The sequence below is a fragment of the Aotus nancymaae genome, unplaced genomic scaffold, assembly GCF_030222135.1.
Source record: "Aotus nancymaae isolate 86718 unplaced genomic scaffold, 86718_ANA_hifiasm-v0.15.2.pri h1tg000141l, whole genome shotgun sequence".
NCBI classification, from domain to species: Eukaryota; Metazoa; Chordata; class Mammalia; order Primates; family Aotidae; genus Aotus; species Aotus nancymaae.
The window spans coordinates 2,073,813-2,091,098 of NW_026988556.1; the positions used below are offsets into that span (position 1 = coordinate 2,073,813).

General features: G+C 36.7%; 1 protein-coding gene and 1 non-coding gene across 2 annotated transcripts in view; both read right to left on the bottom strand.

Annotated features, from left to right (window-relative positions):
• The window catches only part of LOC110569126 (ankyrin repeat domain-containing protein 62-like), a 78,675-nt gene that overhangs the window by 25,110 nt on the left and 36,279 nt on the right, over positions 1–17,286 (bottom strand). Inside the window, exons 4-11 of the mRNA XM_064371595.1 lie at positions 15,765–15,879; positions 15,441–15,614; positions 12,779–12,885; positions 11,312–11,449; positions 8,869–8,936; positions 7,502–7,555; positions 2,745–2,815; positions 634–797 (exon numbers count right to left, since the gene is read on the bottom strand). Coding sequence (XP_064227665.1) covers positions 634–797; positions 2,745–2,815; positions 7,502–7,555; positions 8,869–8,936; positions 11,312–11,449; positions 12,779–12,885; positions 15,441–15,614; positions 15,765–15,879 — 891 coding nt within the window. The remainder of the gene's footprint in view (positions 1–633; positions 798–2,744; positions 2,816–7,501; positions 7,556–8,868; positions 8,937–11,311; positions 11,450–12,778; positions 12,886–15,440; positions 15,615–15,764; positions 15,880–17,286) is intronic.
• Positions 9,951–10,057, bottom strand: LOC135272905 (U6 spliceosomal RNA). Its single transcript, XR_010340833.1, has one exon. It is a non-coding gene; the product is annotated as a U6 spliceosomal RNA (small nuclear RNA).

Genomic DNA, 17,286 nt, shown 5'->3' on the forward strand with positions numbered 1-17,286 from the left:
AAGTAGTTACTCTTTACAGGAAAAAATTGGGTGAACTACTGACTTGGTAGATCAAAGATCCTTTGATATATTTTAACAAGTTTTACCAATACACTGAATATTTACATGGAATATAGATCCCCATGTGAAATCCCTTGACAATATTCAGATTATCGTGAGAATCAATATTTGAGCACTCATGCATTGAGAACAAGAAACAAATGCCATAACTAGCAATTTTGTTGGTAATGCAAAGTGCCAAGGTAGTATGTAGTTTCCTTTTGCAACTCAGTAGATATTACAAGTATCAAGATACTACAATATCATATTCTGACAAAATTTACTTAAGATGTGTTATCAAACTAAATGTTTTAAATATACATTACTGATGAAGTAATCAGTATACTATAGATCCAAACTAATTTTAAAAACAGGGTTGCATACTACGTTATTTAATGGGTATGACGATTTACCTATTTCCTTATTAATGGGATTTTAGACTATCTCCAGCTTTGTGATATGATGATGCTATAATGAAAATTCTTAACATATATAAGCATGTAACATATATAAAATCCTTAACACAGATTTATTATACTTAAGATGTTTTATATTATTAAATATTGCTACTATTAAATATTGCTATAGGCTTACCTATTATACTCTTCACTCTTCTGCCTGGGAAATTGATGATTATCAGGTTTTCTGCTCCTTCTTTCTTGGATTAATTCATCATCATCACTGTCACTGTAATCGGCATGTAGGTTTCTTGACACTTCCATTTTCTTATTTCTGCATGTTTTCATTTTTTCTGCAACCTTCAATGAAAGTTTAACACTGATAACAATTGCCATTATTTTATCTAATAGAAAGAACTTTTTTGTTTTCATTCATTTTATCACTTGACTCTGTCATGATAATGGTCATTAAAATATTTTGTATTTAATTTTATCACTATATAATTATTAGCATAAATTACGTTATGATTTTTTCATCAATATTCATATAAAGTCTGAATCATTTCTGTCTGAGTGAATAAAACAAAAATTTCCACACTTTAAAAAAGGTCTCATTTGAAATTTGTGCTTTTATTCCCTCCACTCTTTGCTGTCTAATATAAATTTTCACCCCCTTGTGATGAGCAGAAATAGAGAAATAAAAGGACAAAGCCATGAAATCTGTCCCTTTCTATCTTTACCTCCTGGAGTTTACACTTAATGGCCAGATTTAGAGAATGTGGCATTGTGGGGCTTCAGGAACAGAAAGGAAAATTTCCCCTTTCTGCAATAAGCTTTCCCCACTGTCTTTCATTTTTCTTTTTTCATTTGGATGCTAGGATATCAAAAATGTGAAGGTGCTTGCTGAAAAACAGGAACCAAAATTTGAAACAACAGAAGAAGCAGAGTGAAACCACTGAGATGCTGGATAGAGTTCTGGAAAATGAGATGCTTGCTGCTGTGCAGAGAGAAGGCGAGTCGTGAAAAGAAAATACTGAAGAACAGGATCTCAAGATGAGTAAAAAGCCCCCAAATCACCCTGGAATCACTTTTGAGATTGGTGCTCATTTGGAGGCACTGCACTACTTAAAAAAAATGGTTTTCATCTGTTAAATGTACACTATGTCTTCTATGCCTTTGACGATTACCAAAATCAAATGAGAAAACATAGAGAAAAACAGTCAGCACTCAGTATCCATCACGAATTGAAAAAATCGACTATGAGGAGGGCAAGATGTTGGTCTATTTTAAGCGCTGGAGTCATCATTATGATGAGTGGATTTACTGGGATAGCAATAGATTACGACCCCTTGAGAGACCGGCACTAAGAAAAGAAGGGCTAAAAGATGAGGAAGATTTCTTTGATTTTAAAGCAGGAGAAGTTCTGACTCCTTGGACAGACTGTAACTATTACCCTGCCAAGATCGAAGCAATTAACAAAGAAGGAACATTTACAGTTCAGTTTTATGATGGAGTAATTCGTTGTTTAAAAAGAATGCACATTAAAGTCATGCCCGGCCGGGCGCGGTGGCTCACGCCTGTAATCCCAGCACTTTGGGAGGCCGAGGCGGGTGGAGCACGAGGTCAAGAGATCGAGACCATCCTGGTCAACATGGTGAAACCCCGTCTCTACTAAAAATACAAAAAAAAAAAATTAGCTGGGCATGATGGCGCGTGCCTGTAATCCCAGCTACTCAGGAGGCTGAGGCAGGAGAATTGCCTGAACCCAGGAGGCGGAGGTTGCGGTGAGCTGAGATCGCACCATTGCGCTCCAGCCTGGGTAACAAGAGCAAAACTCCGTCTCAGAAAGAAAAAAAAAAAAAAAAAAAAAAAAAAAATCACAATGGAGAATACATTTTTAATCATGGTATTAGTGACTAGTAATATAAAGTTGCAAATTTTGAACCATCAGCAAAGATTACTCATTTAACATGAACCCAAGTTGGCAGCCATCCCTATTGTTCATAATTTTGATTGCTTGAAATTATAATTCAATATTTGATGTTTCTTTATTAGTTAGGAGGTTATAAAAAAGGAAAAGTAAACAATATTCAGGAACTTTGGGCTTTACTTTGAAGGGAAAAGATTAGCTGTAAATCACTATGCATTCTGAGAATATTTTAAGATTTATAACCAGGTAAAATGGTTTAAAATTAAATATTATAATCAACTGATTCTAAAAGGACAGTTCAAAGGTAATTTCATTTGAAATATGCTATGTTATGAAAGCAAAGAAAACCAGAAATTTGAAATTAAAGTTTTACATACCTGTTGCTGGTTATTTTCACATCCTTGAAGCTTTTCTTGTTCTCCCTCTGATGTCATTTTTAAGTCTTGTTCTGGTCAAAAAAAATCCATGTATTTCATTAAAATGAACTACTTAGAATAGCTGGATAAAAGCTATAGTCTTTATAAACATAAACTTAAACATTTATTTTTCTTTTATAAAATCAGAGTTTAAATAAAGCTTAATCTGTGGTGGAATATTTGCTTCTTTTTTTATTTATTATACTTTAAGTTGTGGGGTACATGTGCAGAACCTGCAGGTTTGTTACATAGGTGTACATGTGCCATGGTGGTTTGCTGCATCCATCACCCTGTCATCTACAGTTATTTCTCCCAATGCTATCCCTCCCCAATTTCTCCACCCCCTGCTATCCCTCCCCTAGCCCCCAACCCCCCAACAGGCCCCAGTGTGTGATGTTCCCCTCCCTGTGTCCATGTGTTCTCATTGTTCAACAGCCACTTAGGAGAACATGCAGTGTTGTTTAGTTCTTGTGTAAGTTTGCTAAGAATGATAGTTTCCAGCTTCATCCATGTCCCTGCAAAGGACATGAACTCATCATTTTTTATGGCTGCATAGTATTTCATGGTGTATATGTGCCACATTTTCTTTACTCAGTCTATCATAGATGCGCATTTCGGTTGGTTCCAAGTTGTTGCTATTGTAAACAGTGCTGCAATGAATATAGCGTGCATTTGTCTTTATAATACTACGATTTATAATCCTTTGGGTATGTACCCAGTAATGGGATTGCTGGGTCAAATGGAATTTCTATTTCTAGATCCTTGAGGAATCACCACACTGTCTTCCACAATGGTTGAACTAATTTACACTCCCAACAGCAGTGTAAAAGCATTCCTATTTCTTCACTTCCTCTCCAGCATCTGTTGTCTCCTGACTTTTTAATGATTGCCATTCTAACTGGTGTGAGATGGTATCTCATTATGGTTTTGATTTGTATTTCTCTACTGACCAGTGATGATGAGCCTTTTTTCATGTTTGTTGGCTGCATAAATGTCTTCTTTTGAAAACTGTCTGTTCATATCCTTTGCCCACTTTTTGATTTTTTTTTTTTTCCTTGTAAATTGGTTTAAGTTCTTTGTAGATTCTGGATATTAGCCCTTTGTCAGATTGGTAGATTGCAAAAATTTTTTCCCATTCTGTTGGTTGCGAGTTCACGCTAATCATAGTTTTTTTTTTGTTGTTGTTGTTGTTTTGCTGTGCAGAAGCTCTTAAGTTTAATTAGATCCCATTTGTCAATTTTGGCTTTAGTTGCCCTTGCTTTTGGTGTTTTAGTAATGAAGCCCTTGCCCATGCCTATGTCCTGAATGGTATTGCTTAGGTTTTTTTGAGGGATTTTATGGTGTTAGGTCCTATGTTTACATTTTTAACCCATCTGGACCTAATTTTTGTATAAGTTGTATGGAACAGATCTACTTTCAGCTCTCTGTCTATGGGTAGTCAGTTTTCCCAACACTATTTATTAAATGGGGAATCGTTTCCCCATTGTTTTTGTCAGGCTTGTCAAAAATCAGATGGCTATAGATGTGTGGCTTTATTTCTGAGGCCTCTGTTTTGTTCCATTGGTCTACATCTCTGTCCTGGTAGCAGTACCATGCTGCTTTGATTTAAGGTGGTTTTTTTCCAATTCAGTGAAAAAAGTCAGTGGTAGCTTGTTGGGGAAAAACAAGCAATGGGGAAAGGATTCTCTATTTAATAAATGGTGTTCGGAAAACTGGCTAGCCATGTGCAGAAAGCAGAAACTGGACCCCTTTCTGACACCTTACACTAAAATTAACTCCAGATGGATTAAATACTTAAACATAAGACCTAACACCATAAAAACCTTAGAAGAAAACCTAGGCAAAACCATTCAGGACATAGGCGTAGGCAATGACTTCATGACCAAAACACCAAAATCATTGGCAACAAAAGCCAAAATTGACAAATGGTATCTAAGTAAACTCCAGAGCTTCTGCACAGCAAAAGCAACAATCATTAGAGTGAACTGGCAACCAACAGAATGGGAAAAAATTTTTGCAATCTACCCATCTGACAAAGGACTTATATCCAAAATCCACAGAGAACTAAAACAGATTTAGAAGTAAAAAACAAACCCATTCAAAAGTGGGCAAAGGATATAAACAAACACTTTTCAAAAGAATACATATATGAGGCCAACAAACACATGAAAAAATGCTCATAATCAATGGTCACTAGAAATGTATTCTAAAAGTGTTTTCTTTACAGATGAAATTCAAAAGGAAGCAGTAGAAGTGCAGATACCAGAAGACGCAAATGAAGAGGGAATTGCACTAAGAAAAAGAACCAAATACTGGCTTTTTTACCGATGTCACCAGAATGCTGAGAAATAGTATATTCAGCATATCACCTTATATTTTTCTCCATGATATTATACAAAAGATGTCAGTTTCTCCAAATTCCTGGTCTGCAAACTACACTTGTGTTCAAAACTTGAAACTGTCAACACATGGCTGTGTTATAATTCCACGACAAAGAGAGGGTATGTGTCTGACAGCAGGTTTTAGTTGCTGCTACTATATTTAAGCTTCAAAACATATCCAGAGGAACTTATCAAGGACTTGAATATAAATCAAGTTTTTCCACAAGCAGATAAGAAAGACAATACTTTTCCTCACACATGATCTTTAGGTTTTGACAACTGTGGAAAAATGTTGGCACGTGTACTCATCAGTCTAGATTATTTTCCCTGACCCCTTGTACATAGCTGCTGTAGTTACCAAAAAGTTAGGTAGGATCTTGGTAGATTTGTTCTTTCATATTTGAACACCAGAAGTATGAATCACATCAATAATAAACCTTACAACTCTAAAATGATTCTTTTGGAAAGGATACCACCAAAAAGCTTTTCAAAGTTACATCCATTTTATTTTTTAGTAATCTTAATTGTTAGAATTGATATTACCTTCTTGAAATTCTCACGTTTTAAATTTCTGCAACACCACTTCCTCTGACTCCTCTCCTACATTTCTCTAGCTACTGCTCATTCTCCCTTACCCACGCCCTTTTCCTTTGGAAAATGTTGCTATGCCTAGGGTCCTGTCACTGGCTTTCTTGTCATTATACAACTTCAGCTCATTGAGATCTATGAGTTTGCTTAATAATTATAACAGGATCATTCGATGTTGGCAACTCCTACCTCAGAATTTCATCTCCAGCTAGAAATACCTATTATACAATTACCTACAAAAAGTATCCTCTATGATTGTTCCATTAAACTCACATTTGTCTTCCTTCTTCCCTACACTTCTCTATTTACCTGAAATTCCCTGTTCCTCTAGTATAGTATAAATGTTAGTGCACAACTTCAAAACTTATAATCTAAGATTTCTCTCTGCCATCTAACATTTTACTTTCAACAATCACTAAACCATATTAACTCCGCCTCTTTTCTGCCTTGAATTTATATTTTCATTGCCACAACAGAAATGTTTATATTTTCTAGTTAAACATGGCCTCTAAATTGATGTCTTTCACAAGGGAAAAAAACCCCTACCAATTATTAATATTTTCTAAATAAAAACTAAGAAAAAAATGAAAAGAGAATAAGGGCAAGAAAAAAATAGATATTTTAAAGTGAATAAACTGAGCTTCTTATAATTATTTCACCTGGGGTGGGTGAAAATCTCATAGTAGATTAAGACTAGTGCAACGACTGGTGATAAGGAAACTATAGTTTTGACCATGGCCAAAGTTTTCTTTGTCTCCCAGTCTATGTGGTTACCTTTCATCTACCTTCTAAGTGAGGGGTCAGCAAACTACAGGTCATAGGCCAAATCCAGCCTGCCATATGCTTTTGTACATAAACGTTTTTTGGAGCACAGTCTATCTATGCCTGCTTTCACACTTCAGTGGCAGTGTTTAGTAGCTATGACAGAGACTAAACGGCCTAAAATATTACCTATCTGGCCCTTTACAGAAAAAGCTTATCAATCCTTGCTTTATACAATAACCAGAATGCCCTAATCCTCAAATCTTGTGACTTCCCTTCTGAAAAATTTCTAGTGAATCCCTGCAGCAAACATTGCTGGTTCCCTATCAAGTAGTCATTCCTTATTCTTTCTTGCTGGAGAAATGCAAGTTTACCTGGATATTCATTATCCAATATCCCTCCAAGCTCCAAAAAGAGAAATAATTATTCTAAGCGAATCACAGTAATTACATTTGCTTTTCCAGTGCCAGGTTTAGGAATGAGCAGCTGGTGTAATCAAGCCAATAAAATGTCACAGGAAGTCCAATGCAAGTTTCTGACTTTTCTTCCTTTTCTAAAAGGAACACTTGAAAAAAAGTAACCCTTCCAGCCTTTAATACTCTCTTGTGAGAACGTGATGTTTGAAGCTGTTGCTAAGTAGCCAACCATGAAAGGAGATATCAACAAAACACTGCCAACAGCACAGCTGAAAGAGGGACAAGTGAGATAGGATGGTATTGCTGAACCACCAAAACAGCTTTGGCTCCCATTGTTTCAGCTATTGTTAGTTAGATCATCTAATGTTTGCAGTCACAAGCACTCTAAGAATTTTTCCATGGCCTACGGATAAGATCTATTCATTTCAATATGTTTAAAAAGTCTTTCCTAAGCTTAACTTAGCTAGATATTCAAATCAATCCCAACCACTCTCATATTATACTTTTTTTTGCACTAGCAAAACTGTACTAACTGCTCATAAACTCTGTGAAGTTCCCTCAAGCATCTTACCTTTTGCACTTGCTTTTCCTTTTGGGAAATGTGCAATCTTGTTAGCTGTTCCTTCTGCCAAAAATACAATCTTGTTAGATATTCCTTTTGTCAACCATCATTCTTCGGCTTCTTTACCTGGCAAATGTCTACTCACTCTGCATGCTTACCTTAATCCTACCCATGTTTTATTATAATAACATTTTAGCTAATGGTAACAGAGTGTCTTCTTCTAACAAAATTGATGTTATGACAATTAACTAGCAGATGGAACAAATCTCATGGTAACAAAGTATATATATCTCATTTGATTTCCACTTGCGGGGAATTAAGTCAATACTAGCGAGACCTTGTTGGTATAAGAATATGTAACATGACCTGTGCTTCACAATAAGGAATTTATTTTCTGACTTCACATAGTAGGTATCTTTAAAAAATAATATCCTATTGGTATTGGTACAGTTCTTATGGATGTTTCTTCATGGTACCAGAAAAGTCTCATTGAAATTCTGGTTTTGAAGAGAGTTACCTTTTCAGTGACACAAATCACTCTGTCAGAGTTGACCTCTGAACAACAAAGGTTTGAACTGCAGGGGCCAATTATCTGCAGATTTCCTTCTGCCTCTGCCACCTAAGACAGCAAGATCAATCTCCATCTACTTCCCCCTCCTCCTCAGTCTAGCCAACTTGAAGACTCTCAGGATGAAAAGCTTTATGATGATCCACTTTCCACTGAATGAAAATATATTCTTTCTTCATTATGATTTTCTTTATGTTTCTTTTGCTCTAGTTTATTGTATTAACAATACAGCATATAACACATATAACAATAATTAAGATACAACAAATATGTCTTAATTGACTTTATAATCAATAAGGCTTCCAGTCAACGATAAGCCATTAGTAATTAAGTTACGGGGGAGTTTAAAGTTATACACAGATTTCAAAGTGAATAGGTGACTGACACCCCTAAATCCCACACTGCTCAAAGATCAGCTGTAATATGTATTTACTAAATACAAAGCATTTATTTTACAGATTAGAATATCCAATTTTACAAGTCCAATTCATCAAAGTGACTATAAAGAAAACATACTACATACTAACTTAAAAATCTTTTTTCTTATTTACACAAAAATATCATCTAGAATTTTAGAAAATAAGATAATGAATTGTTTTTTCAGATAATATGGCTTGAGATTATAAAATCGCCTACAAGTAACCTTTTAAATAATTCTGAAATCTAGATTACCAAGAAAGTAATTTAAAAACATACATTCAATTTACACAGTGGTTTTTTTAAACTGCTGTTTTGTGATCACTTCCTTCCTCTTACATTTTTATCTATGATAGGACCATCGAGAGGAATGCACTGTCAGAAGTCTTACCTGGATTGCTATTTTGAAGACTTTTCCATTTCTTGTTTGCTTTATATTCAGAAATTAGTCTGCGAATGCTATGTATAAAAATGTAGTAAATACAATTAGTATTTTAATGCTGATATGAAAAACATTTACCAAATACATTAAATTCTTAGAGTATATCAAACAATATCAGAACTTTATCCCACATACTTTTAGTTTTTAAGCTCTACAAAATTCTTATTAAGTTTCTAATTAACGAAGAAAAAAGTAAAGTACTCATGAAGTGAGGACAGTAAAACTCAGTAAATTAACATGTAAGGTTGACATAATGGAAAACGATCTGACTTGTAAGTCCTAGCTCTGTAACCAACATGTATTTGTTCTTGGACAAGTTCCTTCTCTTAGGCTCAATGTCTTCTTCTAAAGAATGAAGGTTTTGCTACCTTATTCACTAGGTTGTTATAAATGTTTAATAAAATAACATTTTAATGTGCTCAGAGAAATAGTAAAGCAAAGGAATAATTTATTCTTGAACTTTATTGTTGAAATTATTTTGGAATTACAAATGAAACCCAATGTGTAGTTTCCCATATGTCTTAACATTAAAATGTTGTGATCTTCTGAAAATGTTGTTAAGCCTTAATTTTGCTTATTAGTTGTTCTATTATCTGTGGCTTATGATTCAGGACATCTCAATTATTTCATAGTTTGTGTTTGTAACTAAATTTATTAATAAATAGATTGTCTCATTAGAATAGATAACATGACTTTAACTCTGAGCCAGCAGATCTTTGTTAGGATGATGCTTTCTCTCCATGGTCATCTAAAACTGACATGGAAGACAAAAACTCTAATTTTTTCAAGTTTCATGAAGGAAATGTAAGTGAGTATTTTCTCATTTCTGAGATACATACTACCAATATATTCGCACACAACACACCATGGGTTACTCAGCTCCATTCTCATTTCATAAATTACCTTATAACAATGTTTTTGTAATGAAAATGCATAATTTCACTATTGGCTAGCACCTGTTTTGCTCTGACTCACACTGTTTTCTGGGAACTTGCCAGAAAACTAGTCAGATTACCTTTTTTGTAACTGTGTGAAATATGGAATGTTTCACAGATTAGTGTGACATGCTTATGTAGGGGCCATGCTAACTTTCTCTGTATTGTTCCAGATTTAGTATATGTGCTGCTGAAGCAAGCACAAAGCCCTACTTTTATAAATGGGTGCTGATGAATCATGGATGAAGCTTGGCTCTGTTCAGTCCAACTCACCTACCTAAGACTCAAGTCATTCTGATAATGGCTTCCTATGAGGTAGAATTTGAAGATATTTTAAAAACTTGAGGTAGAGAAGCAAGTAGCTTGGGAGATTTTTATTATCGAAAACAGATTCTTTGAGGGGCCAGCCACAAGTTGGTGCCCACTGCTCTGGGAAAGGATAACATGGGACCTTCCGCTATCTAAGAAAAGCTGCTACATAAGATATAAAGGGGCTTGGGGTAAAAATCTGGTAGCAAAGAAGAAAAAACTTTGATATCTTTCTGCAACACTATCTGAACATCTCTAATAGCTTAGAACTATCCCAACTAATATTTGCTGGAAAGAAGACAAACAAGGGACTCAAAGAATAACTTACCATCAATATCTAGGATTCCAGGCTAGGATGTGGGCTCCACATGAGATTTTGAGTATGGGAGGAAGGGTCAATTTGCTCACTATGTGTGTGGGTAAAGCTAGGATGTCTAGAAGCCAGAGCAGGGTACTGGTGCTTTGGAAACAATGGCCGAGCATATAAGCATATTTATGTGAACTACAAGTTGTGACTTGGAAGCCTATGTATAGATTACTATAAAGAATGAGGGATCTAAATCAGAAGGGGCATTCTTGTGGCAAAGGTCAATCTTTACTGGACTGCAGGAGTAGTTTCAATGACAAAAACCAGTTAACAGAATCCATGGGAACAACAGAATAATTAGAATATCCTCCCCTTTCCACTCCTACTGACTTGTAAAACATGATTGTCTTCTTTGAACTTAGGGGACCTCTTAGGTTCTTGAAAAATTCAAGGTAGAGGGTATAGAAGACAGCTCCCAGGAGATAGTCCAACATTTTCTGATAAACTGGACATTTCAAGACTCAAATAACTAATTATAAAAATCAAAGATGTGAAACTATTTTATCCCATGCACAGGGGTTATACTTGGAATGAAATGGAAAACATTAGGATCCTTAAGCATAAAAGTCTTTAAGAGTCTTGAGTTAAGGAATCCTGCACTCATTGCTACTTCTAACTAGTCTAGTCTTATGCTTGATTTCCGGCTGATGAAGTGGACTAACTCACGGCCACTCCAAACCTATCTGAACCAAACTATGAAATCTCACCTGATGGATAAGATGTAATGGTTACAATTATTTTAAGCCTCAATTTACTGTTCAGTGGCCTTTTAAACACTTACTCTTGAAAGTTATAAGCAACAGCATAGTCTTCCGCTGCCCATCCAGATATATCTTGGAAAACGACATCAATATTGTGCTGAAGAAGCTGGTTGACTATACTTGTTGATCCATTACGAGCAGCAAGTATGAGGGCTGTTCTAAAATAACAGAGAGATAATTTCATGTTTAGGAACTTTAGCAAAGTTACATTAAAAACTATATTTATATACTTTACCAATTTAATATCTTGTCTGACCATGTAGAATTAACCAATTATATATACTAATAAACAGAAGCATCTTGGGTGCTCAAGGGTTCATGTTTGTAAATTGCAACCAAAGCCAAAAGGAAGGGACAAGAAAGCCTCTTGTCCCACTGGGATATGACACAGAAGAAGTTGCTAAAATAAAGTCCTTTGATGAGCAGGATACTATGCTCAGGTCACTTATCTAAAGTAGCTAAACATTTAAGTGATGAATTATCCATTTCTTCCCTAGTCTGATATATAGTAATTCAAAATCAGCTTGGGGTAAGTAAGAGCTATCTGTAGGTTTAAAACAATAAAAATAATGCTAATAATAGCCACAATAGTTTCAGTTAATACTACTCATAATCATGTGCGAGGCACTAAATTAAATATACACATTACTCATAAACAACCACCATTGAAAGAGATATTATTTTCTCTTTTTCACATAGAAAAACATACTTAGTGATAAGCAATGTTCCCAAGGTCACACATCTAGCAAGTAGAAAAGCGACAAATTAAACCCAGTCTTGGGTGAATCTAAAGCTTATCCTTTTTTTTTCTCATTGTCAGCCACCCATGGCTTGTATTCATGAAAATAAAAGTTTATCCATTTAAAGCTATCTTTTTTCCCTCTGCCCATACTAATTAAAAATAACATAAAAATACGCTAGAAGTAAAAAGAAGAAAAAAACCCAATGAACCCACAGTATCTTGCAACAGCAATTAACAGTCACTCAGGAATAATCTAACATTAAGATTCTTGAGAGAAAGCAAGCTAAAGCGAAGTCATGCAAAAGACAAAATGATTTTCAACTCTAATTTATCTTTAACATAGTATTTTTAAAGGAAAAGTATGTAAGAAGCAGAGGTTAAAACTACTATAAGAGAGTTAAGAAATTTCAATATTGAGTCAAAGTAAACTACAAGTTGAAGTCCACACTTTTAAAACAAATAAAACCAATATGAAATCCCTTTAGTTAATGTAAGATCATATGACTCAAAATATCAGCTCATCTGTCAACAGTCAACATAATAAGAGAAGATGAATCCTACAATACAGACTTTTTATGTTGCCCAGTGTAAATAATTGTTTACCTGATGATTTGTGTTGATATTTCTCTCTCTATATCAATAATAATAAGTTAATCTTATCAATTTAATATTTCTGATGAGTGACTGTTACCACTCTAGAACAACACTCAGGTTTAAAAATGAACAACAAAAAAAACTATCGTACCTTTGAAAATTATCTATTGCAGTTAAATCTGGTTTTTTCTTCAACAAAAATGCCACCATTCGCTCTTTTTTCCTATTTATGGCAAGTAAAAGTGACGTAAGTTCACCCTGTAAAGCAGCAAAAACAATTTATAATTCACAAAATTACATATTTCTCAACTGAACTGAAAACCTTATGTAAGATCCTATGAACTTAAATGTCTGAAGTAGAAAGTAAATAAAAAGCAATCACTTCCTTCTCACTCCACTGTGCTTCCCCACATGCTGTTCCTTCCCTCTCAGATACCCCTCCTAGGGTGCCTGGAAGGCACAGTAGCAGACTGGAGCACATATGCCTCACATAAAGGGGTAACCTCTGCACAGCATACTGAACAGTGATATGAGCTCAAGGGAATTCAGATGTGATCCTTTAAGAGAAGCCTGAAATCCAGATCTGTGTATGAGTCATCTGAATTTTACATGCTGACACATCTTATGGAAGTAAACTAAACTAAATCTATGGGGCACATTTAGACTTCAGACCTTGTGTTTTCATCTTTGCTATGAATGTATTTTTAAATAGTTGTATGTAAAGCAAATACTTGCATGTAAAATATTTCCTTTTAGTTTCAGATGTTTTACCAAAAACCTCAAGCCCAAAAATGCAATAAAAATTGCCATTAAGATTCATAATTGCCACTTCAAGAACTTTTCCAGCATTCATTCATTTACATTCTATTTGTATTTAACTTTCCCAACTCATTTAAAAAATAGATAATTAGTTCACAGGACTGCTGTAACTAAGTTACTGAAAGAATACCTATCTGTATTCTTACTAACTTCATGGTTTTCAGTGTTTAAAACTGCCATCCTAACCATGCCAAAACTCTACAAATCTAATTACTTACTGAGATAGTCCATAATACAGCTTCAACTTTTAAAAAAGGTGAAAAATTTCCTACTATTCTAATGGGAGAACCTGCTTATAACAATGATTTCTTGACCCACTCGCCTGAATGACAACTAAGAGACAAAAAACCCTGAAAGGGTCAGCCTCTGCTTATTAAAAACTATCTCAAAGCAATTTCTAAAGACCTTCTGAATGGCGGTGAACATTCAATGGTGTCAAGGAAAAGGTATTATTCCGTAAGCTATTAAGATGTTGCAAATAATATTCGTTTGAACTTCCCACCCACAGAGGTAGAGAAAGATAAAAGTCAAGCTAATATTCAAAGAAGGAATTTAAAGGAAGTATTTACAGTGCCTATGAAACTCCGAACTCTTTAGAAATTTCTTAGGTTTTTGAGATAGGGAAATTTCTATTACACTTATCTGTTCAGTTGGTTCTTACCCAGAAGTGTATCAGAACATCAAGGAATTTTGTGGTTGTAGCCGCTGCTGCTGCTGTTGCTAAAGACAGAGTCTCACTCTATTAACCTGGCTAGACTCCAACTTCTGGGCTTAAGCAATCCTCCCACTTCAGCCTCCCAAGTAGGTGGGACTACAGCCATGCACCACAAGGCCTAGCTTCAAGGAAATATTCTTAAACATCCATTTCCAGGCTTTAATAGATTTACTATATCAAAATCTTCAGGAGAGAGCTGAGACTTGTAGATTTCGTTTTACTGTCCCCAGGTTACAGTGATGCACAATTCTAGCTGAGAACCAGTGCAGTAGACAATCACTTCAGTCTCATCTCTCACCCAAATGACTAATTCCCTTTATCATTTAGGGATTTGGCCAAAAAGAAGAAAGAGTAAGAGACAGAGTCATTCACTATACACACCATTCAATTTTCCTGTCTAGGGTGAAACGGACTAGTAAACTCAAAATCCAACTTGATTTTGCTATTTGTAACTCCTCATCTCCCATCTTCCATCAAGATATTCTAGATTTGAGAGGGCAATTTAGATGCTTATCTAAGTGACTCTTTCGGCCAGAATAGAATAATATCCATTAATTATGTGTTCTTCCCTCTGCTGAACTGCTTCCTACTTCATCAGCACCCATTCATGCCAATCTGGTTTCCTCAGAGTCCTACCAAAATTGATCTTGAGGCAATTTTACAACTCACTCTCCCAAACTAAGACTTATTATTCCCCAAACTGAAGAGAACCTTGTCTAGACACATACACTGGAAACAAACAAAAAAGACAAAACCCTCTTCTCAGTATTTGTCCTCATTGCCTAATGTCCAAATCAGCATGCATATTTCTGATGGCTGTTCTTTACCCTGTCCAACCTTTCCTTCTTGTGCCCTTGACCAAGAGCAATCAATTGCTCTCACATAAATTATTTTTTGGGGGAAAAACTGTCAACAGCAGCAAGGATTATATTGATTGTAAAATACTTTAATTTTCTTTGAGATTTAAGGGCAAATTTTGCTTTTCTGGGTCACCTTATGCTAATCAGAGGGGAAAAAAAACTTGGGTGGAAAAATGTTTTAAAGTATTACCTTTCACAAATTCTGTTTTCACAAATATTTGTAAGTGCATATGCTGCATCCTCTAGTGCTTTAAAAGCTTCCATATTTATAGGAAAATCTTAGATAATTACATTATTTAAAAATATCTTCACTTAGGGAGTACTTGAGCTTCCAAATATAGAAAACTGACCCTTACATACGTCAATGGTAAAACAAATACACTTGAAATACTTTGAAAAGAACACCGGTTGATCTATACCTGGCTTCTTGCTTCGATATCTGCACCATATGCAAGCAGTTTTCCTGCCATTGATATATTCTCATTGTCAATGGCATAGTGCAGGGCAGTGTTGCCGTACATATCTGTAATATTTGGATTGGCGCCATGTTCCAGGAGGATGGATGCACAAACCTCTTTCTGACATTGTACAGCCTGTCAGTATTAGACCAAGAAATAGATTGTAAATTCTAGGAAATTTTCCACCTGATTCAACAACTAGTTATATTCCAATGAGATTAATTCATTTTATTCTGTGATTTTAAATTAAATCCATTCCATGCTGAAAAAGTTGACACCATATACCTTGATCAGAGCTGTCCTGTTTTCACTGTCAGTGAGGTCAAGCTGGCATTTTCTGGCCACCAAGTGAGTTACCACTCCTGGATGGCCATGGGCACATGCCCAATGTAGAGCAGTCCTATTAGAGTGAGAGGACATTTTAGGCAATTGTAGTGCACTATCCCAAAACAAACAATGATGCATTTAACTGTAAACATCAAATAGTATGTTATCCCTCTGCCTTAAAAACTAATAGTTACTTTGCTGTGAAGAAAGTTCAATCTTTGTTAGCAATTATTACCCACCACATTAATGAAAGAGCAGGTTGCTTCATAGAAAGGGCTTAGCCTTTGGATTCAGTTCAATTTGGGCTTGATTCCTACTTTAAGCTCTGTCACTCATTCACTGCTAGTGAGCCCTTATGAGCCTCAATTTTCTCATTAGTAAAATACAGATGAGAATAGTAGCTATCTCCCAGTGTGATGCTTACATGAGAATCTATACAAAGCATTTACAACAGTTCTCAGCACAAATAACCGCTCAATAATCGTAAAGCATTACTACTTACAAAACCATTTTAATTAAGTAAAATATTACAATTATACCTACTTTGAAATATGTTTTAAGGATTAGAGGTATCACTGTATTTCAACTAAGAAGCTCATTTTGTCACATTTTAACATTTCTGACTCTGGAATCCTGCTTATAATCCTACCCCCGTCCAGAGACACAGGACCCCTGGCACATATCCCTGTCCACAGACCCTGGACCCCGGCACTTCCCCTGTCCAGAGACCCAGGCCCCCCGCACCTACCCTCGTCCAGAGACCAAGAACCCCTGTCACCTACTCCCGTCAAAAGACCCAGGACCCCGGCACTTACGCCCGTCCAGAGGCCATGGAACCCGGCATCTAGACCCGTCCAGAAACCCAGGCCCCCCAGCACCTAACTCCGTTCAGAGAACAAGGCCCCCGGCACCTGCCCATATCCAGAGACCCAGGCCCCCGGCACCTGCCCCTGTCCAGTGGCACTGGACCCCGGCACCTACCCCTGTCCAGAGACCCAGTTCCCCCGGCACCTACCTCCGTTCAGAGAACAAGGCCCCCGGCACCTGCCCGTATCCAGAGACCCAGGACCCCGTGCACATGCCCCTGTCCAGAGGTCCTGGACCCTGGCACCTACCCAGGCTCAGGTCCCCCACCACATACCCCTATCCAGAGACGCAGGCCCCCGGCACCTACTCTGTCCAGCGACCCAGGACCACTGGCACCTCCCCCCTGTCCAGACATCCAGGCCCCAGGCACCTATCCCGTACATGCGCCCTGGAGCCCAACACCTACGCCTGTCCAGAGACACAGTACCCCCGACGCCTACCCCTATCCGGAGACCCAGGCACCCTGGCACCTGTCCCTGTCCGGAGGCCCTGGACCACGGCACCTACCCAGGCTCAGCCCCCCGGCATCTATTCCTGTCCAGAGACGCAGACCCCCGGCACCTACCCCTGTCCAGAGACCCAGGACCCCGGCACCTACACCTGTCGAGAGACC